The sequence below is a fragment of the Poeciliopsis prolifica genome, unplaced genomic scaffold (assembly GCF_027474105.1).
Source record: "Poeciliopsis prolifica strain line A6 unplaced genomic scaffold, Auburn_PproV2 SCAFFOLD024, whole genome shotgun sequence".
Taxonomy (NCBI): Eukaryota; Metazoa; Chordata; class Actinopteri; order Cyprinodontiformes; family Poeciliidae; genus Poeciliopsis; species Poeciliopsis prolifica.
In genome coordinates, this window is record NW_026562399.1 from 1618913 (window position 1) to 1642275 (window position 23363).

Here is a 23363-nt window from a genome sequence, read left to right on the forward strand (position 1 = left end):
GACTCTTTTATGTTCATAGCAGATGTAATGTCATATTTATGTCAATGTCATGTCAGTCTTATAAACATCAAATAAAGTGTTGCCAAATATTTACTAAATCTTAAAATGTCTAGAAAATTATCTATGACAAATATTAGAATCTTACATTCTAGATATTTGCATTGGTTTATCAAGATCCCAAGACAATGAGCCTCGTTTATTTTATGAAGTAGTTGTTTTTGTTATAAACAACTGGGTAATATCTACAAAAGTAATAAACTCAACTAAGTGTTTTTTAAAAGAAGAAACTTTCTCCAAATTATAGAATTTTATGCCAGACAAATACACCAGCCTGACCCACAATGACCTCACGACTTCATGAGGAACAAACTGCAAAGGCAACGACTCCACCTGGTGGCTGTGATACTTCACTCAAAACAAGTACAGCCAAGCCCAACATGATCTTTCCCCAGGGAAAAGTTACTTTACACTACCGTTGCTTCCAACTGGAAGAAAAGTAGCATTTGAGGAGATAACCATCAGGGGAAATTGGTCCAAAATCAATAAATATCGAGAAAAAAACATATGATTCCTTGTTTGAAATAAATATGAGTAATTAGAGGAAAAGTTCTCTGTAACCTAACAACATTAAATTAGCTTGATTGTGAGTTTAGTGTCCAATGTTTGAGCCTTTCATAGATTATGTTTCAGGGAAAAAATGAGCTTAAGTTTGTTCATTCAGGTTTACCACTGGAAAATATTTCAGTTTTGTAGAAAAAATAAAAACTTTCTGTGTTTTGCTGATATTTTTAGAAATTTGCAATCAACATTGTTGATTGCAGATTTCTAGAAACACAAACATCCCCCAGTTTGATGATGCATAGAGTTGATTTTTGCTGCTTGATTTATAATTTACAGAGGAGATGATGCAATTCAGTTCAATTTCATTTATTAAAGCAATTTTAGGAAACATTCTACTTTTATAAGTAGTTTCACTGCCATGTACTTTTTAATTTTGCTTGACTAATATCATTTTGACGCATTGTTACTCTTATTTCAGGAAATTTTCAGAATACTCACTTCACTAAATATGTTTTAATTAAAAATGGGTGAGACACAGACTTACATTTGTACACCAGCTTTGTTGTTCTAATGTGATTTTCCATCTGCGACTCATTTGCTGAGCCTCCTGGGTGATTTGTGTCTTAAGTTTTACATTCAAAGCATATATCTGGAATGTTTCTTGTTCTTAAAATTACTTTTGCGATTGTTATTTATTTGTGATAGCTTTTCATTTTACTCTTTAAAATGTCACAATTCACAAGTACCTTATTTAATATTTTACAATGAAAAGACTTGTTTACTCTTTGTTTGATAATTTCTTGGATGTTGTTTTTTTTTTACTTTTATTTACTCTTAAGTAAAGGTTTTGCCAGTTCCACCCACCTCTGCTAATTTATAGCAGCATAAAAACGTCTGTTTTAGGAGTTGTGTTTGATTTAGCATCGACATTTGGATGAATGATTTTTCTTTATTGTGTCTTCCTAACTTCCAACAAAACAAATAGCAGAACACAATTTACATTTACACTTAGTAATTACAAGTCATTCTTACATACTGCTCAATTTTCATACCCCGGTTGTATCAAGACAAAGTTAAAACACAACTTCAGGTAAAAAAAAAAAAAAAAAAAAAGGCAAGAGATTTCTGACACTAAAAACATAAAACTAGATTCCTTCGCTCTTCACTGTGTCTTAAATCAACGTAGCTTCACAATTCAGTTTTTACACATTAGAACATTCTACTTCTCTACGCATCATTTAAACATGGAAGCTCCAACGGTCAGAATGAGCTCATACGGTTTTAGCATTGACCAAGACGACGTCGGTCTTCCTTCTCTGTATCTCTTTGTACATTTGACACCAAACGCAGGGAGTGCAGAAGGTGGAGCACACACAGTCCCTCACAATGGAGCCCTGTGGATCAGACAAATTTATTTGATCAATAAATCAAAAAGATTTGACTTAGAAACTCAAACTCAAACTGAATCTGTTACGTAGGAAATGTTATTTTTGGTGCAAATTATTAAGAAAATATGTGAATTAGACAAAGATAAATGGAGTAAACTCAAATGTTTAACTTCAACACCAATTCCATTCCTAATTACTGCCACACATTCAGAGTTAGGAAATCTCCTCATCTGGAACTTGACGACATGGAGGATGCTAAGAGGAAAATATCATCCAAACTGTTCTTGCAAGTGGCTTTTTGATCTCCCACAATACCTCTTAATTACTGGCTAAAAATAATAAAGAACTAACTAATATTTTAAATAAGCATATGTGCAGGTCTCAGCAGTTGTTCAGTTTTGTCGTGTAATAACTGCATAATTGCATTGATGTTCCACAACAAATATATACATTAAAAGTGCAGATATTATTTATTTAGATCTGTTTCTCTTAATATAATATTGGAAACTGGAAGAATTGTGTAATGTGTTTCACTTTACTTTATTTCAAACCCTTATTTAAATAGTCATAAAACTGAGGTTCTTTAAAGATGACAACACATTGCCTGCTGCAGGTATTTCAGATCAGTTTTCCTTTTCTCAAAAGGTCATGTAACATTTGTGGCTATAAATAAGTTTCATTTGACTGGACTGAGGGCCAAAATGACTCTTTGGATTGTGACGGTTGCAGTCCATGGTCTAGAGAAACTTATAAGGTCACTCGGGGATTCTGGTGAACCACATTGAGAGACATGATCCTCACACCGAGGCAAAATGAAGCAGAAGTTGGACCAAACTGACTACAAGAAAACATGAACGACTCATCAAAGAGATCACAGAAAAACCCAGAGCCAAACCTAAAGCACTGCCAACCAAAACTGACTAAGTTCTCTAGCATGAAATCTTGAATCTGGCTAACAGTTAGTGACCTTCAGAAAGAATAGTCCAACTCTGAACGGCTTAAAAATATAAAATAAGGATTTAGAGTGGTCAACATCTGTCAGAACCAATTGAGAGAGTGGAATTAAAACTGTGCTTTGAAGACGTTTGGGCTAAAAGTCCTCCACAGATTCTTCCATTGTCATGTACCTCGATGTTGTAGCGCTCTCTCATACTGGTCCTCATGGACATGGTGATGGGTGACATCCAAGCTCTAAAGAATTCCAGCAAGGGGAGACAGAGACCCTCGCCATATTCTTTGGTAGTCATGCAGGCAAAGCAGGGGCAGCACCAGAAGCCAAGACAGCCTGGGGGGCAATAGAAACAGGAAGAAGGGTCACAATGATGTACTCACAAATGATTGACACAAATATTCAAAACAATAACATGGCTTGTTGGTATTATTAGTAAGGAATGGTGATGTCCTGGAAGCCACCTGGTTTCCATTAACCCTCACATATTTCCTCTAAAACTGCATTCTGCACATACTTTTGCTGTGGTGTCATCTCCTTTCTTCTCGGAAGTTAATTAGGTGTTTTTACAGAACAAGTTTCAGGTGAAGTTACAGTATATTTATAAAGGGTTTCACCCTCTTACATGATTTTAAGTCTTCCGTGCAGTCACAGATGCCACTCCCCCAGTCATGAGAGTTTGGGACATCCACTGGGTCTGGATGAGGCTGGCGGATCACGACTTTTTCCATGACAAAGTCTACAGGATAAAAAAAGTCATCACTTATGTAAAACAAAGCATTTAGATAGATCACAAGTATTCTTCTTTTCTTTCTAATAAGTGTTTTAGTTTCAGCCTGAAACAAAACAATCCATTAAAGGTGACCAAACGTTTCATCATAATTTCATGCTTATCAGTTAAAAACCCTGATGTTATCTTGTGTAAAGTCAAGAGACGGAGACGTCAAAATTACACAATAAATATCTATTTTTTTTCTGATAAATGTAATTATTTGCATAACACCAAGGAAAAAACATAAACAACTTGTTGACTTATTTTTTTTAAGAAAATTACTAATTTTGTGTTTCAAATGCCTCATAAGCATTTGTAAAGCTTTTTTCCTTCACAAATGTATTTAAGATAGAATATGGCTTTCTCTTATATATTTAAATTTGAAATAAGTGAAGGACAATTAGGCGTCTCATGATGACAAATTTTGCTGGATGATAAATTGTTCATGAATATTGTTGCTTTGAGATCATTTTCAAGTTATATAATGGCAATGATACAGTAATGTAACATATTAACAAACTTCAATAAACTTTCAGTTCTAATGAACTGAAGCTGGAAGACATATTACATATCCAAAATAAAAAATTCAATTCAATTAAATAAATTTTTTTCAAAAAAAGAAACAACAAACAAGTTAAATTATGAAGTCTGTCTAAACAAAAGTGTCCTTCAATAAAAAGGCCCAGTTGAGACCAAACCACCAGCCTGAAGACGTTTGGCGTCCAGTTCTTAGTAGAAAAACGAGAGAAAAGGGAAAAACAATAAATCCTGCTATTGGAAATGATCAAGCTTGAATTAATTTATAATTCAATTAATGGATTTGTTGTGACAGGCCTATGAACAAACATTTTAATCTGACTGTCTCACCTTTCTGTGGTTGATAGCTGAGTTTTGAGTCCAGACGCAGCTGATCCTGGCTCTAGAATGAAATACTTTGTCTCTGGCAGAACCAGAAGTTATCACATCTCAAACTGGATATACTGGTTGTTCCTGCACTAACTTACCTTCTTCCCCCACCTACTTCTCATGAGCTTGGCTCAATCAAATGCAGGGTTGGGCAATTCAGCCTCTCAGCACATCAGAGCATGAGGTGGACAAAAATCCTGTGACTTTTCTGAAACTCCATTCCTAAAGGTCCTTGATTTGAAAGCATTGTTTACTGTGTGGATCGATAATAAGTAGGATGGACTATACACAGAAAAGAGTAACAACTATGTCAAGATACTCAGGTAAAAGTAAAAAAGTACCATCTAATAAATTACTCAAGTAAAAACATATTAAGAGAAATGACTGATCATAACATAGGATTTATTATTTAAAATGATGTCATACAGACAAACATATAAACTTATGTGCATATTCTGGTCATATGAAGACTAAAATGAATTACATTAACTTAAATAAATAGTATAATAATGAAAATAACTACAGAAGAGGATTAGGGCAACTAAGCCTCTTCCTCTTTCTTTTCTGCAGAAAACTTTCAGCAGATTTTGAGCTGGATAAGAAACAGGTTCAGAGGACAGAAATCCCCATGAGTACAACAAAGCTGGGTTATAAACTCTAGCTTCAACATAAACTCTAGCTGTGTGTCTGATGCATTTTTGGTTCAAATATATTTGTTCTTCATTCAGTTATGTATGAAGAGTTAATTATTTAAGTGACAGTAGCAATATTTCAGAATAACTCAAGTCATTTTTCTAAGTTGTAGTGAAAAAACTTTTTTAAAAAAACCGACTACATCTTTTTGTCAACTGCCTGTTGATGAATTTTCAAATAATGTTTTGAGACCCAAGCAACGGCTAAAATCCAGAAGTTACATCAAAATGTTTCCCAAAATGTTTCATCCGTCTTCCCTTCTTTGCTTCTTTCACCAATAGTTCTAAAATCAATCTCTATTTTTGGACTTTTGTGTAAAGAAACTGCTTTTTGAAAAGTTAGTGTTTTGCCATTGAACAGGATTGTATAATCAAAACACTAACATGGGGCCCTGAACTCATTTTTGAATTTTCTCAGAAATTGTTGCTAACTTTTTAATGCACATTTGTTTATACAAAGATGATCAACAACAGTAAAATTAAAGTTATTCTTTTTACACAGTAAAATCATTAAAGTTGTCATTGTAACTTTTTGTGCCCTCTGACTAAACACTTTCTAAACCTGGGTTTCTGTTCTGTTACACTAGCAAGTGTTTTGGGAGTTTGCACATCATGAGACTTGAGTTTTCTGATTAATAAATTAGAATGAGGGAAATTGCATCGAGAGCACCGGTGAACAGGTTCTTAGTTGGACCTAGCTCACGTTTTCACACACAGTCATACCAAAAGTCAATCTAGAGAGACCAATCAACCTGACAGTCATGTTTCTGTGAGAGAGTCAGAGTTTAATCATGCTCATATTTGTAAAAATTTGAATTGGTCAACCTATTAGTCACAAAATGAATCATTAATACTCATTACATTGCATAGCTGACTGACATAAGGATTTGTTTGAGTTTGTTCAAGCTGTTGAAACAAATTATTATCCCGCCTTTTAGGTTGACTCAGAAACTCATGTTGATTATGTAATTATTCACTATGAACACAAGATCGCTAGCAAGAGGGCAGCAATGATTCACCTAAAACTATTTTCTCAGCTTTATGTTGAAGACGAGTTGGGGCTTGTTTGCAGTTACTAACAACTGACCTGTGGGAAAGAAAAGAACAAAAAACATGTTCAGGCTTTTCAGTCCGAATGGCACAATGGGAGGACTGGCTTTGTGGTGGTTCTTCATTGAAGAAGCTGTTTTGTTTTTAATGTTTGATGTCATGCAGGACCTCAGACAGCATCGCTTTTTATAACAAAGCTATGCAAAGAAGACTTTCATCTCTGGATCTCTTCTCAATAGATGGAGAGAGTCAATAAATTGAAGGTCAACATGGACGAGTTTTTGTCATTAAAGAAACTTGTGGATCTCATTTTTCAATTTCTTTACTTCATGGTGTCTCTGACAGAAAGTCCAGTTTGATATCTGGACTGTTGATTCATAATATCTACTAATAGTGATCGTTATGACTTCAAGATCCAGTTTTTAGAACAAATACATAGAAATGTCCAATACCATTTACATTTTGGACATTTTTAAGTGAATTAAGAAGCCAAACTCTTTCAAATAATTACCAGTTTCACACTGAAAATGTTTAGTGACATGTAAAGTTTTTATATTTTCTGCATCCTCATTTTTTTCTCTTCCTGCAGTGTCAGATTTCTTCTTGCTGTTGAACTGAGAAAAAGTCAAACCTTTTCATTTTTGTGTTGCTGGTCCATGCAAGATGCCAAATATGATAATATCATATTACCAAATAAGTGTTTATTCTTTAATCAAGAAAACATTCCATCCTTAAAGAGTAAAGACTCGAACCATTCAAAAGTCAAAAACTTTCAACTTTTGAACCTTTGAGAAAATCAGACTTTTTAATTTTTGACGTTAATCTGAAGATTTCTGAGTTCTTTGTATTTCTCCTCTTTTTCTATATAAAAGGCCCTAATATGTAGTTATTGTTATCTGACTAATAAACCTCTGTCATCTTCTGTGTGAAGCTCCATCAATCCCATCATGTTTCAACAGGTAAGAGTCAGACAAACCAAATGTCTGAGGTTTAAACTTCTTCCACAGTTTGAAGGAGTTTAAATCTTGAATACTTTGAAGGTTTATTTAAACCTTTGACTTTTAACTTTGATTAGATTACAAAAAACAGCTTTTATTTTCTTTTTTATATTCACTAATAATTTAAAGGATTGAGAAAATTGTGAGACTTTCGTTTGGCAAATAAAGATTTTATTTGACAAATAAAGATACATCTGATCTAAATTTGCTGTAAATATATTTTAGATTAATATTTAAATCTTCACTAATTTTTAAAGGGTGCATTTTCAATTACATATTAACAGGCAAGCAAAAAATTTGCAATATGATCTGGATTATTCTAAAATGTTTATTGATTCTTTTAAACCACAGTTTGTGATTTGTAAAGATTTGTGGAAACAAAAAGGGGATTCATGAACTAAATATCATCTCCTAAATCTGGGTCATTCATTTCATCCCTGTTGGTAACTAATCAAACATTCCCTCCATGTAAAGGAAAAATAATTCACACCTTGATTTTAATGAATCATTTCATTTTTGGAAAAGATTTTCAAGACATATTGCAGGTTAAATAAAATAAAACAAAGACAAGTTCTGGGAGCCTGGCTGAGGAGAAGGTGGATAACTACGAACATCTGGTGACTGGAAACAGCAAGACATGATAAAAACATAGCAGCTAAATAAATCAGAAATATTAAAGTTTTAGCTTCTCTTTTACTTTTCTACATTTTTCCAATTGTTTCTACAAGTATTTAAACCTAAATATATATGAGAACGTAAAAGCCACTAGTCCAGGAGTTTTATTTATTTTCTGTTCACCAGCTAAAATTTAAGACTTTTTAATGCCATTATGTATGGAATTTAAGACCTGTATTGTGGTAGATATGTACAAAAGAACATCATAAATAAATACATCATACTACTTGGTAAAGGAAGAGAGACAATGCAAAGACGAACACAGTCCAGCCCACTGGTGATAAACTGGTGATAGACTTGTAGTCACCCAGAATGGATGAGTGATTATTAAATTAATCACTCATCCATTAGTGATGGATAATCACCCTGCAGCTTCATCCTTGCAGGGTGTAGTAACAGTTATTCACAAGCACCTTGCATCACTGAACACAGTGAAGATATCTGCACGACTCCAAGTTTTGCTCATCAGTGAAATTCCGTGAGAAAATAGGAAACAACACAAACAATATTACATTAAATAGTCCTGCCACAACAAAATTTAAGACGTTAAGAAGTTTTTTTTCCCAACAAATTTGAGATATTTTAAATCATGGTGTGTGACTTGAAGGCTTTCATACCTCAAAATCTCACTGACTTAATGTATTACATCAATATTTGTAGTTAATGAAACGTGCCTTCAAAGTTAGAGGAATACAGCTTTGATTTTAGTTATTTATTTTTACCTTTATTGGAAAAAAAAATGTAGATATATGTTGCAGGTTGAAGTAAAAATGGAGGTAGCAAGTACTGAGGCTCAGGAGAAGGTGGACAACAGGGACATCTAGTGAGTGGACATAGCAAGACGATAAAAACAGTAAAATAATCAGAAATAAATGTGCATTTTTCCAATTGAATATTATTGATTATTGTCTTCATCAAGCTTAAAAACTGGTACAATTGTATTTTTGGTCATACAAGCAAAACCCCAAATAGAAAACAATGTTTTTGGATTTCATTCAAAGCCATTTGTCTATATTCGTAAAGTTTAAATCAAGTCATATTGTTCACACAGATTGAGGTTCTTCATGCTGATTTAGAGACATAGATATTCTTCAATATCAGCCCAGGTGGTGGTTTTGTGGTCATATGGTTTTGGATGCGATCATGACCGGGGCATTCCTCTTTTCTATCTCCCTGGCCATCTGACACCAGATGCAGACGGTGCAGAAGCTGGACAGCACACAGTCATTAGGAAGGGAGCCCTGAGGATCAAAGCACTTTGAATTTCAATAAATGCTTTTTTGAACACGGAACTAACAATATGAAGAAAATAGAAGAACGCCTTTGTTTGTTTTTCAACTGACAACTCACATCGATGCCATAGCGGTGTCTCATGGAGACCCTCATACCCAAGGTTATGGGTGGGACGCACCAACCAAAAGCATCCAGCAGGGGGAGACAGAGATGCTCGCCGTAGTCTTTCGAGGTCTTGCATGCGAAGCAGGGAAAACACCAGTACGCAAAACAGCCTGAAAAAAATCAAAATAAAATAGAGAAAAATACACAATTATGAACTGTTCTTATGCAGTTGCTATAGAAACACATCAATGAGGACGTCTCTGAATCTGTCTTTAATGTGTCAACCTGAGTCATGTTACTTACATGTTTTTAAATCACCGAGACAATCGAACAGTCCAGTACTCCACTCTCGTGGGTTCATGACCTCGACCACTTGTGTAGGTGGCGGTTTCTGAATTACGAGTGTTGTTGACATGATAACGTCTAAAAGATGAGAGAAAAACACATCCATTCATTTACCCAAAGACATGTTTGGGTAGTTATGAAGAGATTCAGAATTACCCAAAGCTATGAGTCATTTTGTGTAGTTTTTTTTTCTTAACTACCCAACGGAAAGCTCTTTGCTTTCACTTTCTATGTAAGTGGCTGCTTAAACACCAATAAAAAGTTTCAACAGGATTTTGAAGTTAATGTGATTTGGATTTAAAGGGGACAACAAAATTTAATATTAGAAGCAACTCAGCAAGTCGGATTTTACAGTGCATCAATATCTAATAGCCACACTGATATTTTAAAATGTTAGATAACCGACAAGAAGAAAAACAATCCTATGTATATTTAAATGAACAAAATGAAGTACATGCTAGGTATGCCACTTTTCTTTGAATATTAAGAGGATTTCTCCGTAATAAGACTATAATATCTAGGTTGTTGTTGCACCAGATAATCAGAAAGTTTGATGTCTGACCTGTTGTGCCTGAGCTCTGGGTTGAGCGTCTTCTCACAGTTGATCTCTGCTCTGAATAGCTTGGACTTGAATCAGATCAGCAGTGAGTTTCAGGGTGGAAAAGTAAGCCAACCAGACACACCGGTTCCATGTTATCTTTTTTTATGCCTCTGAAACAAAGAGTTTATTTTTAACTTCAGGCAATAAGCAATGGGTGTTGAGCCATGTCAGGTTCTACGTCTAGTGTAGTTTTGGAAAGGATTTCTTTTTTTTCTTTATAATGTTTTGAACTGGACTGTTAGTGAGAAACAGAAATGATTTTCAAACATTCAGAGTCAGAGAGAGAATCTCAGTCAGCAAGACATCATAAAACAAACAGGAAACCTACAAAGATGACTTGTGAATAAACTTTCCACCTGCAAGGCCAAAAGCATTTTATTGGAGTGAATCATGAGAGACGTTTTACCAAAATTGCTGCAACAATAATAATAAACAAACATGAGATGTAGTTTCACTGATTTTGTTTTATTTAAAATAGTGAAAGAATATAGTTCACAAATATTCACACATGAAAACTCTTTCATATGGAAATGGAAAAGCAATTTTTCCTATAGAGCAGCATGTCAACAACCAGCAACTCATCTGGCACTACAACCATGAACAACCATACAAAAAGAAGATCTGCTGTTAATTAGACACAATTCTAAACAGTGTCAGTTATTGGTTTTGATTTGAATTGTCTTGTTTTTGGCCAATTATTTGGCTGAACCTTATTAAATTTGCGCTTACACAAAATGGATGGAAATAACCAAGCTACAAGTTTTACCCTTCCTAGGTATATTAGCAGCTAGTCAGCAGTAGCTACAATCACCTTGACTCACAGAACACAGTGAAGATGTCTGCATGTGACTCAAACGTTTTGTACCACAGTGAAGTCTTGCACAACAAAAGAAAACTACTCAGAAAATATTAAATAGTCCTGCCACAATAAAATGTAAGATCTGTGATTAACATATTTAAGGCCAAGTTTGTCTCTGCAATGAATTTAAGACATTTCAAGTCCTTAATTTTTAGATACATCAAATTAAGACTTTGTAAGGATATAAAGGCACCCTGTAGGACAGTTCTCACTGTGTGCACTGATGTGTACAGAGGTGTTATAGGGGTCTTATGTATTAGTGGATTTCTGTTTTTTGGGGCTGAAATCAATATGGCCCCAAAAAGGGGTTAAGATGAATATGCAACTAAACGCATATTCATCTTAACCCCTACAAATACAGATAAAAGACTTTGGACAGAATTTGTCAATATGAAGATAGAATACAATAGTTTTACTCAGATAACTAAAGAAAGTGCAGTTTTATGTTCTAGTTGTGTCAGCGGCAGATCTGGAGGTACTATACTGTGCTGACTGCACCATCTGTGAATTCTACTGATAACTGCTTTTTGACGTTGTCCCTCTGCCTGTGACCTCAGCTGATGGCCACGATAAGAGAGTCTCATCCTGTCAGTGAACTTTACTCCAGAGAGAGGAGAGGGGCAGCTTCTGCTCAGCATGTGATAATGGCCTTTTGGGGTCAATGATGAAGTGATTCGGTGTACTCTTTAAATATTGCAGGACTACATGTGCAACACCTGCAAACAGTACAGTGCATACAAGGTGGCGGACTACAACCCAGACCTGCTTCCGTGGCACACTGGAGAAAAACAAAGGGTTAAAAAGATTCATGCAGTAGCGGGTCTGTGTCATGTGCAGTTGATTTTTGAGTAATTGTTTGAGTGATAATTCTGAATTTGATCTGTGCAACTAAATGCATATTCACCTCAGACCAGTTGAAAGTAATATTAACACAATTAAAATGTTCTGCTATTTTGCCCGTCCTTTCTACATCTGAAGTGATCAAACATTACATTTTAAAAATTGAATTGTTTTGTATCGTTTCTCAGGTTTATGTCATTTATATTTTCTTACCTCAAATTAGTTCAGAATTGCATTGTGCTGGTGATATACAGTTTAATATTTTCTGCTAACACCAACCACAGTCACTAAGTGTCATTATAATATCAATACATGCCTGGAGCTGAATGCTTCAAGCTTATTTCGGAAAATATTAAAGACATTTATAAGGTCAGTGAGCATTACAACTAAAAATCATGTACAAAATAGGTGCTGATATACATTCAGACTTACATTTCTGACATTCACAAAAAGTACAACCAAACTAGGCTACTATGGTCTTCAATTACTGAAAGAAATAAGAGTTTTGTCAGAAACTGGTGTACTTTATTAGTTTTAGAAGATGTTAGCTGTGTTTTTACTGGTCTCTAAAAAAAATTAAATTCATCATTTGCAGTCCAGACCAAGGTCAAAATTCTGCTAAAGAGTCACCAGTTTGTCACCAATCCTAACCTACGGAGAAATAAATTATTTTTTTTAAATAATGATTTATCAAAAGAAAAAATGCTACCCAAACCAACCTAACTCTTTGTGAAACAGAAACCAAGTAACCACCAAGCTTAAGCACCCCAAGTTCACACAACAGCAACAATGACCCAGAGCATACCAGCGAGTTTACCTCAGAATTGCTCAAAAAAGACAATTTTGAAGTGTCCTAGTCAAAGTTTAAATTCGGTGGAAAGACTTTAAAGATACCATTTCTACATGAAAAATCATTGAGTGTGGCTAAATTAAAACAGTTCTGTAAAGAAGAGAGGGCCAGTCCACAGAGATTTCAAAGGTCGCTATCACAAACACTTTTTGGTGATTCTTGAAATTTTCTCAAAAAAAAAAAAGTATTAGAAATTAAAAAGTAAGACGATTTACACAAGGAACAAGAATTAATACAACTGTCAGTGAGTGAATAATTACTGACAGTCATGTTTCTATACAACTTTCTTGTCAGCTCTAAGTTGCTGACAAGTTAACATTCTTTACCCGGGCTTTGACTCAGCAGCTATCGGCTTCTCTAAGCAGCCAACGGGACTTTGAAATGAAAAACAGATGTCAACACAGCAAGAGAAGGCTGTAAAAGAGTTGTATGCCAGAAAATTGTATCAAGATGTTGCAATGTACCGAACAAAGGAGAATGATGGAAACTGGGTCAGGTTCTGGATGTCTGAAAGACATCATGAAGTACGTGTATCACACAGTGTCCTAAATCTGTTCAATTTTTTTCCACGAAATAATTTTGGGGAGTGTCGTCACTAAATACACACAGGCTCCCTCTCATACACAAACACACAGTCAGGCCACATGTTCAGCAGCCAGCCTCTTATATCCACCACAGATGAACCTACTGAACTGAGCACAGAAAGACCAGGCAGCTGACGTCTGGCTGTGAGCAGACAGCTCCATGTGAAGCAGAGCAGGAGTCACAGTCCACGCGACGAGATATCCTGAAAACTGATCAGAAATCAGCTGAAATCAAGTAAGTTTCAATTAAATGATGCATGTAGCAGATCACCATTTTATTTCTAACTTCATTTTTTGTGGCTCTGGTAAAAGAAATGGAGATAAATTCAGAAAAAAAGTGGACATTATTCTAATTTAAAGGTTTCTTTTTGTTTTTGATTTTTTTTTCTTTGCTTTTATGATAAGAAAATGTGAGTGCTTGTGTGCATGCATGCATGTGCATGCGTGTGTTGGAGTTTGTAATAAAACCAATCAGCTTTTAAAAAGATAACTGACAATGAAAATACCATTCATATTTCTTTTGGATGGTGAAACAAGGAGACAATAGGTGTCTGAGATTGAACAGCAGAGCAAAATCCGGTCTTTCTTCCAAATGAAGACGTCCCATGCTTTATGGTTGGCTGAAAACATGCTGACATCCGCATGCCAGCTGAATGCTGTTTTAGTTCAAAGCGATTGTTTAAACGAGACACAGATTAAGCTCTCTTTAAACATGGTTGAACATGGTTGAATTTCTTGATCCTTATTTATAACTGTTCCTGGTTAATTTAACGTAGCTTACTATGATTTTCCTTAAGTGCTCCTTCCATACAGTTCCTGCATTCTGCCTTTATTTGAGTCCTTGCAATCAGTTTCAGTAGAAAATATTTGATCCTTCTTGTTGTTGCTTCCTGAGTAATCTTTGCTTTTAAGTCCTCTCAAAACCCTCACCTTAATACATAGGTTAGTCTTTTAGAGGTACTCAGCAAATAATGAGTTCAACATCACCAGATAAATTTAAAGCACTAGGTCAGGACCCAAAGACTCCTCCCAGAGAGAGGTTCCCAGAAAACCTCCAGGAGGAGAAACACACAAACCTTCTTTCACTGAGCCTTTCTGATGAGGAGCAGCAGCTAAACACCAGGCTAGCTCCAGAATATGAAACCTCTCACCAGAATGGCCATCCTAAAACCCAATTCATCAATCTTTCAAACTCAATGATGCAGTTTTTCCATGAATATGAACTGAGCATAGCTGAATATGTTGAACAGCTATCTATCTGAGAGAGTTTTTTAAATAGAGAAACATTGAGGACAAACTTCATGCAGAAAAGAGTTGCAACATTTCCCTTCTAAGACAAAAACTTAGAAGGGAGTTTTTGTCTGTGTGGAGGCAAATACCGACACTAAATAAACCCTGAGCATCACTTTATCCCGAAAAGTTCTATTAGTTAGTTCTATTATGGATCGAACCTGTTAGTTTGCAGTCATTTTTTAATCCTTTTAAAACCATCAAGTCCCTGTTTAAACTTTTACTATAGTCAAAAAACAGAGAAAAATTGTCTCCTGCAAGTGAAGAGAAGTTAACCTACAGCCTAAATCTTAAATAATTGGGGCACAAAAACTTTAGAAAATGTTGCTAAACACAATGAAATAGAGAGTTTTTCTGAACAAAAACAGAAAATAAAATTAAAGCATAGCTGCAAATGTTGGAAAAAGTAACAGCAGATTACAGCACTATAAGAAACGTAGTTTTTGAAGGGGGAAAATTTGTCCAGAAACACAGAAAAAATGAAGATTGACAACAATATTTTTCATTAGATCACACAAAACATGCATTCAAAATGTGAAAAAATTGGAAAGTATTTTAGAAGTGCAAAATTGTTGATAAAATGCATTGAAGTGACAAAACAGCCAGAAAAAAGATGACCCAGAGGAAATTTCACTGGGTGGAAAAACTTATGGAGATGTTTTGAGAAAATATTTATTTCTACGTGAGATGAAAGTTAGATTATTAAATTCCAATTTTAATCAAAAATAAAACCTTTGTTCACTGAGAGTGAACAAAGGTTTGCTCTGCTAGGAAAAAGTATAAGCATCACCTGCTGAGCTGTACATTTCTTCTTTGTCTCAGCAGCATTTGTTGGACCTCAGCAGCCCAGGACTTGACCCTGAACAGCATCTGCAAGATGGAGTGCAGCGGAGATCCAAACGGCTATAGCTTGACATTGATCAAACCGAGGCCTTCTCCATCAACACAAAGCCAGACAGACTCTTTCCTGACCGCAGCCCGGTTGGCCCGCGAAGGACTGCTGGAGGACGGAAGAACAGGACAGCAGTTTTCAGCTCTGAGACAGTCTCCTTCTAGTTCACAAGAAAACCAGGATGTTGTCTTGAAAGACCTGAGGATCAGGCGGTACACCGTCATCTCCAGGAAGAAGATGGAAACTGACAGAAAGACAGACAATGAAGGGGGAAAGCAGACCCCTCATGGTGCCTCCTCACCAAAAACAGAAGCAGAGAGACAGAAGGTGTGTTTGAGTGCGTCTGACTGTCGCTTCACATGTAGACAACCTGGAAGGTTTAGAGTTGCAATATTACCTGTAATAGCAGAAATTTAAGCAACACTATAGTCAGGGTTCAAGACTTGTTGGTGAATTTGTAGTTTTGAGGTTTGAAAAACACCTGAAGACTAATGTTTGGTTATTCCTAACATCAGCACTGTCTAGTTAAAGAGAAAGTCTATGTTTAAGGGTATTAGATTAGGCACTTGACTTAAGTGCTGAGACTACAGGAGATAGCCATTAACCTTTTATTAAATGCATCACCTGAAGTCAGTAGTTTGTATTTGACTGTTTTCCTACTAAGACACACTGGCTTCACCTCGCAGCCTTAACACCCTCAGTTTCAGGGGGGAAAACGTTCATATTTGAACACATTTCAATCTACTAGAGATTAAAACACTGACATCTGGTGGCCGTAAGTGGACGTTCATCTGCACAAGATTTTTCCCGGTACAATCTGTGACATACTTTATTTGGATAGAAGCACATTATTGTATGGGGAAGGAAACTACATTGTCTTTTTATTTTCTCATTTTTGTCATTAAAAAAAACTGAAAAGTGTGGAGTGCATTTCTGTTCAAGCAGTCGCACAAAACCTACCAGTGTTTGATAGGTTTAAAGAGCCTGATGTAATACAGACATGCGCAAAATCAAATGGCTTTTTGCTCAATTTGCATTATCATGGTTGATCAATCCCAGGTGAGGCTCAGCTCGCTGCGAGCATTTGAATGGGAGAATGCAAAAATTCAGAATTTTGAAGAAAAAAAAAATCAGAATTGGTTAAGCTAAATGGAAAAAAAAACTTTTTCATTTAGCTTAAATGAAAAATCTAGTACAAATCCCAAAGTGAAAGTAGCAATATAAAATATTTTTGAGGCTCTGCCTCTCTTGCCTCCCCTGACCACACATCACTGATGTCCCTGGTGGTTCTTGAAGCACCAGCTCCAGTCCACTTTTTGGTGGTCTGGAGCTGGTGCTCATATTTTCGAATGGGTTTGGTTTCACGATTCTCAGGATTACTTGCCCACTATTTTTTTTTTCTATCCCTCACCTCTCTTGTGCCTGGACAGAGCTCTGTGCACAGACAGCTTCTTCAGCAATGACCTTTTGTGCAAGGTGTCAAAGGTCATCTTTTGGATACTTGTCAAGTCAGCAGTCATCCCTGTGATTGTGTTGCCTACAGAGCTGTATTGGGAGACAATTTAGAAACCTTTGCAGGTATTTTTAGCCGATTAGTCTGGTATGGCAGCAGGGCTTTTCAATATTAACTTACAGAATATTCTAATTTTCTGAGATACTGAATTTTCATTCTTCAGTAATAACCCCTCCCCCCCAAAAAAAACAATTTAAATATACCACTCTATTGTAATAAATAAATACAAGTTTCACTTTTTGAATGGAATTACTGATTTATGCACTTTTTCACGATGTTCAAATGTTATGACCAGCACCTGTATATTCCCCATATTCAATACTTTTGAAAAGCACTAATTTTCCACAGCCAACTTCTTAGCATGACCTTTTGTGATTTTCCTTGTGATTGTCAAGTGTCCACCAGGTGGCGACATCTATAGTAAAACTAGTTATTTTCAGGATACTGAATTTGGAGTTCCTATAAGTTGTAAGCCACAAACAGAAGTAAACTGCAGAAATACACCAATTTATACACCACTGGACATTTTGGATCCTTCAGGTTTTTAAAATACTTGTAAATTGGTGCTTTGTAGAGCTGGACTCCAGAAATTCAAACTTAAGCCAGTTATATTTAACAGTAACATTAAAACAACAAAATAGAACAGAGATTTTACCAAATGTGAATGTTTATTACTAATAAAGGCCAGAGACACTGGCTGAGAAGACTACACTGGCAAGATTAAATCTGTCCGAAAAAAGAAGAAAAAACAAAAACAGGGGGACAATCTAAAATCAGCGGTACTTAAATACTCTAAACAGAAACACCCACATTATGTCCTACACAGCTGTAGGCCTTCACACGTCAGCCTCACTCAAATGGTTTTCACGTACTCAGACAAACTTCACAAGCCCTCCAAATAAAAAAAAAAAAAAAAAAAAAAACTCAATTTAAACCCCATTTTGATTCAACAAACCTGCAAGCGTCAGAACAAAAAGAAAAAAATTACTGAAAACTGGTTTTATTTGTCAAAAAAAGCTCCTTTACAGCGCAATGATTTTATACTGTAAAGCCAGCACACATGTAAAATACAACCCTTACAATACATTAGAATCAAAACAGGTACCAAAAAGTAAAAAAATTACAAAAAAAAAAAAAAAAAAAAAAAAACCAAAAAAAAAAAAAAAAAAAAAAAAAAAAACAGATGTTTTAAAAATGGAAAAGTTACATTTCAGATGTTTTCTGTACAAATGGTCTTCTGTCATAAAAGAGGTCTTAGTGAACCCAGTGTGTCCGTCCTGCCGTCGGTGTTACTGGATCACTGGAGTCTTAAGGAACACAAAAAGTTTAAGTTAAACTTGAATTTGAATAAAGTGCAAAAGCATTACTCATTACCAGATAAACACAGAATAATCAAATAAAAGTCAATAAGACAGCAAATCCTGTTCGTCTGAGCCTACTGTTTGGGTTGAGCCGCTGTCATTTAGATTCTAAAGAACTCTACTTATGTAACATATGTTTGTGTGTGACAGTCAGCATACCTTCCACCACCAAGTAATCATCAGTACGGCTTGTAGCTGGTCTGGTGTGCCCCCCGCCTCGGGGTTTTACCGTAGCTGGCATTCCCCTGGTCTGTCATGGAGACAAAACAGGAAAGTCAGACACTTTGGCAGGAAGTTTCTTCACTGTCTCCTAAATATAAACAAAGGACATGGACGAATGACTATCTTCAAATGGTCACCATTCAATCACTGCAAACCAAACTGAGACCAATTGGTAGAAAAGACAGGATGGCAAAATAAAAAAAAAAAAAAAAAAAAAAAATCACACCAAGTGGTGAAGAAAACAATTCCAAATGTGGCTGAAATGAAAATCACTGCATCTTTTTAAGTGTTTTTTGATCATTTTGATATTTCCAAAGACTTGGACACTTCACCTGCTACTGGAACCATCAAGTCATTAGATATAAAATACTCTCAAACCCACAGAAATTACCAAAAACATCTCAAGACTGGTGAAACAAGTTCATCGACTTCTCACTTACTGTAGTCATATCCGGCGCCGTATCCATAGTAACCAGAAGAGTAGTCGTAATTGCCGTAACCACTGTATCCACCATAGCCATAGCCTTGACTGCCATATCCCGGGTAGTAGTTTCCGTAGCCCTGGTTCCAACTCTGGCTCTGACCTGAGACAACAGTTGATCTTGTTCAGATCAAATACAAGGCGAAGGGAAGCCTCTCTGGCCTGAAACCCCCTAAAGAAGACTGGTATGCAATGATGTGCTTCACTTTGGACAATCACTAGAACTCACAATAACTGAGAAACAAGAGCAACTAGGACTAAAACCTAAAAGTAATGAAATAACGAGAGAAACAAGTGATCCTCTGATGCAGGCGTTCCCAAACTTTTCCATGCCATGGAATCTCAAAGCGCATTAACGTCTGGCTGAGGATCCCCTTTCAAATCAAAATTTGTACAGAAACATCCACCTTTAGAATGTCTTTATACTGACTAGTGAATCATTATTACATTTATTTAATATAACTGCTGTTTCACACCTTCTGATTCTAGATGGTCATGAGTTCTATGGCAGAAAGTTTTCAGATAATATGTATATTACCAGATAATACAATTTTTTATTAAAATCCCCACTTTATTATAAAAAAATATGCAATACTTCATACTAATCACATCAAGTTTTACATCATCCCCACAGTTCTTATGGTGTTTGCAGCAGAGTAAGTTCCTTTGCCCTTTTTCATTAAAAATTTATATTTCTTTCTGGCTACACTCGCTTGAGGAACAAAGTAGCTTGATTACTTTTATAGCCAATTTGAAAATGAGCATCAGGAATAACCTTTAAATTAATAAAAAAAGTTTTCTTATCTTCCCTCCAACTGTGAGGGCCCTATATTGCCCCCCGGTGGCACCCATTTGAAAAGCACTGCTTTAATGCATCTGAAACAGCAGCTCTGTCGTTTACCTCCACGGCCCCTTCCTCCCCGACCTCCGTATCCTCCTCCACGTCCCGTCCCGTACTGCTGCTGCTGGTACACCTCCTTTGGCTGGGCGATCTTCAGCTCACACTGTGGAGGAAATGAAATCTGCATCTTGACCTGACGCCATCCAGGTTTGAGAAGGCAAAGAAAGAGGAATGAAAGAGCATACGCACCCTGCCACCTTCGATGGTGTGGTATTTCTTCTCCAGACACTTCTTGACGCTGGCTTCATCTTTATATGTGATGAAAATGAAGCCCCTCCTTTTCTTGGATTTAGGGTCGATGGGCAACTCTATGGTCTCAATCTAGAAGGAGAACATCGCCTTATAAATGATGCAAACTTCCAAGTGCAACTTCAATTTACATAAAAAGGTTTGCTAGAAAATATATGCAACCAACTTTACAGCTTTCTCTACTATTCAACTGGACACCAACCTCTCCAAAAGCGCCAAAGTATTCCCTGATAGCCTCTTCGGTTGCTTCGGGATTCAATCCCCCAACAAAGATCTTCTTAGCAGGCTCTTTCTTCATCGCCATCGCCCTTTTAGGGTCAATCTGACGTCCGTCAAGTCTGTGTTCTTTCTGTTCCAGCACCTAAAGAAACAAAAAGGCATAATCAGTGACTCTAAGGCAGCATCTCAGGAATGCATCTTGCTATTTTAAGGAAGAACAATATAATGAGGCTCACCTTGTCCACACTGGCAGAGTCTTTAAAGAGCACAAAGCCAAAGCCTCGGGACCGGCCAGTGTTGGAGTCCATTTTGATGGTGCAGTCTGAGACCTCCCCAAACTTGCTGAAGTAATCCTTCAGGTCTTTTTTACTTGTGTCCCAGCTGAGGCCACCAACAAACATTTTTCTGCAAACCAAAGACACAAAACACTTCTGTCTCTCTTCTAAACAAAGACGAAACTTCTTCACTTAATCCCAATTAATACCAGAGTTAGCATGAATGTCTTTAAACTCTTACCCAGCATCCTCTTCTCCTTTGCTGGCATCGATCTTGCCACCGTCTGTGCCGCTGTCCTGGCTGTCGTCGCCTCCCATCAGTTCCTGCTCGGCTCCATTCTGGTCCTCGTCTCCGTTCTGTTCTGATGTCTCCATGAGCAGATTCTCTGCGTCTGCCATTCTGAAATTGGTTTCTGTTCAAGAGACTGAATACACACAAGCACAAAATTCAAAGTATGAGGACTATCACTTGAAATGTTCAGACCTTACATAATAGCTTAAAATTAAAAAAAAAAAAATCAAAGTAGAAAAATGATAAGAAGCTAATACATTTGCCCATTTAAGGCCAAGAAAGAGCAAATATTTATGCCTTCTAAAAAATGCCCCCAAAGGAGCACAACTTTATATTTTTAGAGAAAGACTGAGCTCTTCAACACGTTTCCAATTCATGCACTTATGTGAATACTTTTATTTTTCCTAGAGAAAATATTAAACCATGGTTACTGCAACTGATAAATACTAATTCTAGGGAGTATATGATTAAACAAAACGAGTGCTGTAATGCTGATATGGCAAATTAGTTCTTCAAATCAAGTTCCCTCCAAAATATTTGACCTTACTTGTGCATTTTAATTAAATTGACAAACATCACACAAACTGTCAAAAAAAAGAAAAAAAAAAACATGACACTGACATACATAACACTCAATAATTTATGAGCCATAATACATCTGTTTAATTTTTTTATGAATGAATCACAAAGCACCACTTTCTGGGAGTATACAATTCATGTGGGTTATTTGATGAGTTCAAATATGTTGTTCAATCTACACTTATGTATACATTTAAAGTAAGTATTTATAACAATTTTCTTCCCCGGGACAAATAAAATGCCTTGTTTATAAATAATTTGATTTTTTAAAAGTACGCTGCTATTTTATAGATCACACTATTTTTGTCTACTGCATCCGAGAGTTCTAAGGCATTTCCTCCAAAAACTTCACTCTTTTGCAGCATTGATTGCTGCATGCTGCAGTTAAAAACTAAAAAACATCACCGTTTTTGTCCTTCAGCTGTCTGAAAACTGGAACATTTTGATAAATTAAAAGCATATGCCATTTTAATTAACATAGAAAATCACCATAAATGATTAAGTATTCTGCTTTCCTACCCCAACTCTCATCTTAAAATTATGATTGTATGATTTTGGATTGAATAGTTTTATAAGCACATCACTTGAACGCGTCAAATAGGGCCTGAAAGTTTCCTAATAAACTAACTTCCAGTAATAAAATCTAAAATACATTTCTTGGTACTTGAAAACAGATATGAAGTCCAAGCTCCAAAATGAATAGAGATCTTCTTTCTGCTTTTTTACAAATTGAACTAGAATTTCGCAAACAGAAATGAATAATTTAAGTGATCCCAACTATGAAAGGCCTCCTTTGGCAGTATGGCAGAAAGATGAATCGTTCCTTATGATCGTTTAACTGCCAAGATTCATTCATTTCTACAGAGGACTGCACAACACAAAAGTAAACATGAGGAAGTTATGAAAAAAGAGAGCTGTGTGCATCACTGAGGGTCCATAAAACGACAATATATAAACAAAAAGACAACGAGCGCCGCGAGTCTCCATGTTGTTGAGCGTTTGAGCGGACCGCGCTTTGCCTCGTACCCGCTCGGGACGGATAGAAGGCCTCACTTGCAGCTAATCACCAAGGAGTCCATCAAATTACTAATAATAAATAGTCGGTGAGTATACACCAATAAACAAGAGCTAAAGCATACGCATGTATTGCGTAGTAGCGCGGAAACATGGAAGGGACCGTTTCATTCATCGCTTTAAATAATCGCATTCATGACCATTAGCTCCTTCGGCTAACTAAATGCTAACATCAAGACACGCCAAAAATAGAAACCGCTCCTCTCAGAACAGACGCTCACAGAATAACGCCTAAATAAAACTGAACCACCTCACTAAGGTTTAAGTGAGCTAATAACAACAGAATCCGCTGCTTACTTTGCGTGAATAAACCGGGGGTTCGCCGACTCGCAGCTCAAAATGGACACTCCAAATTCGCCGCTAACTCGTGGCAAAATATATACGACCGGATGTGAGCAAGCAGTAGGGAAGCGCGGAAAGACGATGTCTGTGATTGGACAAGGTCTTGCGTTTGGTAATCAAAACTCTTACTCTATTGGCTGAGAAGGTGAAGGCTGTGACAAAAGGCATAGTCACCAGCCGAATGTTCTTTCTCTGTTAGCATTGCTTTTCACGCTGCTGTTTCTGTTTTAGATATTATATCAACGCATACATATGAGAGTAGCCG

At 36.3% G+C, this 23363-nt stretch overlaps 3 protein-coding genes across 3 annotated transcripts; all 3 read right to left on the reverse strand.

Annotated features, from left to right (window-relative positions):
• Nucleotides 1-1490: 1490 nt before the first annotated feature.
• On the reverse strand, nucleotides 1491-4606 carry LOC129370478 (cornifelin homolog B-like). Its single transcript, XM_055046497.1, has 4 exons — nucleotides 4538-4606; nucleotides 3524-3637; nucleotides 3077-3234; nucleotides 1491-1955 (listed from the first exon to the last, which is right to left on the reverse strand). The coding sequence occupies exons 2-4, from the start codon at nucleotides 3627-3629 to the stop codon at nucleotides 1833-1835; spliced, it is 387 nt and encodes a 128-aa protein (XP_054902472.1). The 5' UTR covers nucleotides 3630-3637; nucleotides 4538-4606; the 3' UTR covers nucleotides 1491-1832.
• A 2945-nt stretch (nucleotides 4607-7551) lies between these two features.
• On the reverse strand, nucleotides 7552-10305 carry LOC129370592 (cornifelin homolog B-like). The gene is made up of 4 exons (XM_055046674.1): nucleotides 10237-10305; nucleotides 9633-9752; nucleotides 9342-9499; nucleotides 7552-9232 (listed from the first exon to the last, which is right to left on the reverse strand). The coding sequence occupies exons 2-4, from the start codon at nucleotides 9742-9744 to the stop codon at nucleotides 9113-9115; spliced, it is 390 nt and encodes a 129-aa protein (XP_054902649.1). The 5' UTR covers nucleotides 9745-9752; nucleotides 10237-10305; the 3' UTR covers nucleotides 7552-9112.
• Nucleotides 10306-18299: 7994 nt separating this feature from the next.
• Nucleotides 18300-23156, reverse strand: LOC129370467 (heterogeneous nuclear ribonucleoprotein A/B-like). Its single transcript, XM_055046476.1, has 9 exons — nucleotides 23054-23156; nucleotides 21053-21236; nucleotides 20773-20941; nucleotides 20520-20678; nucleotides 20258-20389; nucleotides 20069-20171; nucleotides 19127-19270; nucleotides 18624-18714; nucleotides 18300-18410 (listed from the first exon to the last, which is right to left on the reverse strand). Exons 2-8 carry the CDS (start codon nucleotides 21208-21210, stop codon nucleotides 18644-18646), a joined length of 936 nt encoding a protein of 311 aa, XP_054902451.1. The 5' UTR covers nucleotides 21211-21236; nucleotides 23054-23156; the 3' UTR covers nucleotides 18300-18410; nucleotides 18624-18643.
• Nucleotides 23157-23363: the final 207 nt, after the last annotated feature.

Coding starts and splice junctions, on each gene's coding strand:
- LOC129370478 (XM_055046497.1), bottom strand. CDS start 3,629: ATGGAAAAAGTCGTGATCCGCCAGCCTCATCCAGACCCAGTGGATGTC. Junction 3,235..3,523: donor CACGGAAGACTTAAAATCAT/GTAAGAGGGTGA, acceptor ATTGCCCCCCAG/GCTGTCTTGGCTTCTGGTGC. Junction 1,956..3,076: donor GAGAGCGCTACAACATCGAG/GTACATGACAAT, acceptor TCTGATCCACAG/GGCTCCATTGTGAGGGACTG.
- LOC129370592 (XM_055046674.1), bottom strand. CDS start 9,744: ATGTCAACAACACTCGTAATTCAGAAACCGCCACCTACACAAGTGGTC. Junction 9,500..9,632: donor TCTCGGTGATTTAAAAACAT/GTAAGTAACATG, acceptor GATTTTTTTCAG/GCTGTTTTGCGTACTGGTGT. Junction 9,233..9,341: donor GACACCGCTATGGCATCGAT/GTGAGTTGTCAG, acceptor TTTGATCCTCAG/GGCTCCCTTCCTAATGACTG.
- LOC129370467 (XM_055046476.1), bottom strand. CDS start 21,210: ATGGCAGACGCAGAGAATCTGCTCATGGAGACATCAGAACAGAACGGA. Junction 20,679..20,772: donor ACTCTGCCAGTGTGGACAAG/GTGAGCCTCATT, acceptor TTGTTTCTTTAG/GTGCTGGAACAGAAAGAACA. Junction 20,172..20,257: donor ACACCATCGAAGGTGGCAGG/GTGCGTATGCTC, acceptor TTTCCTCCACAG/TGTGAGCTGAAGATCGCCCA.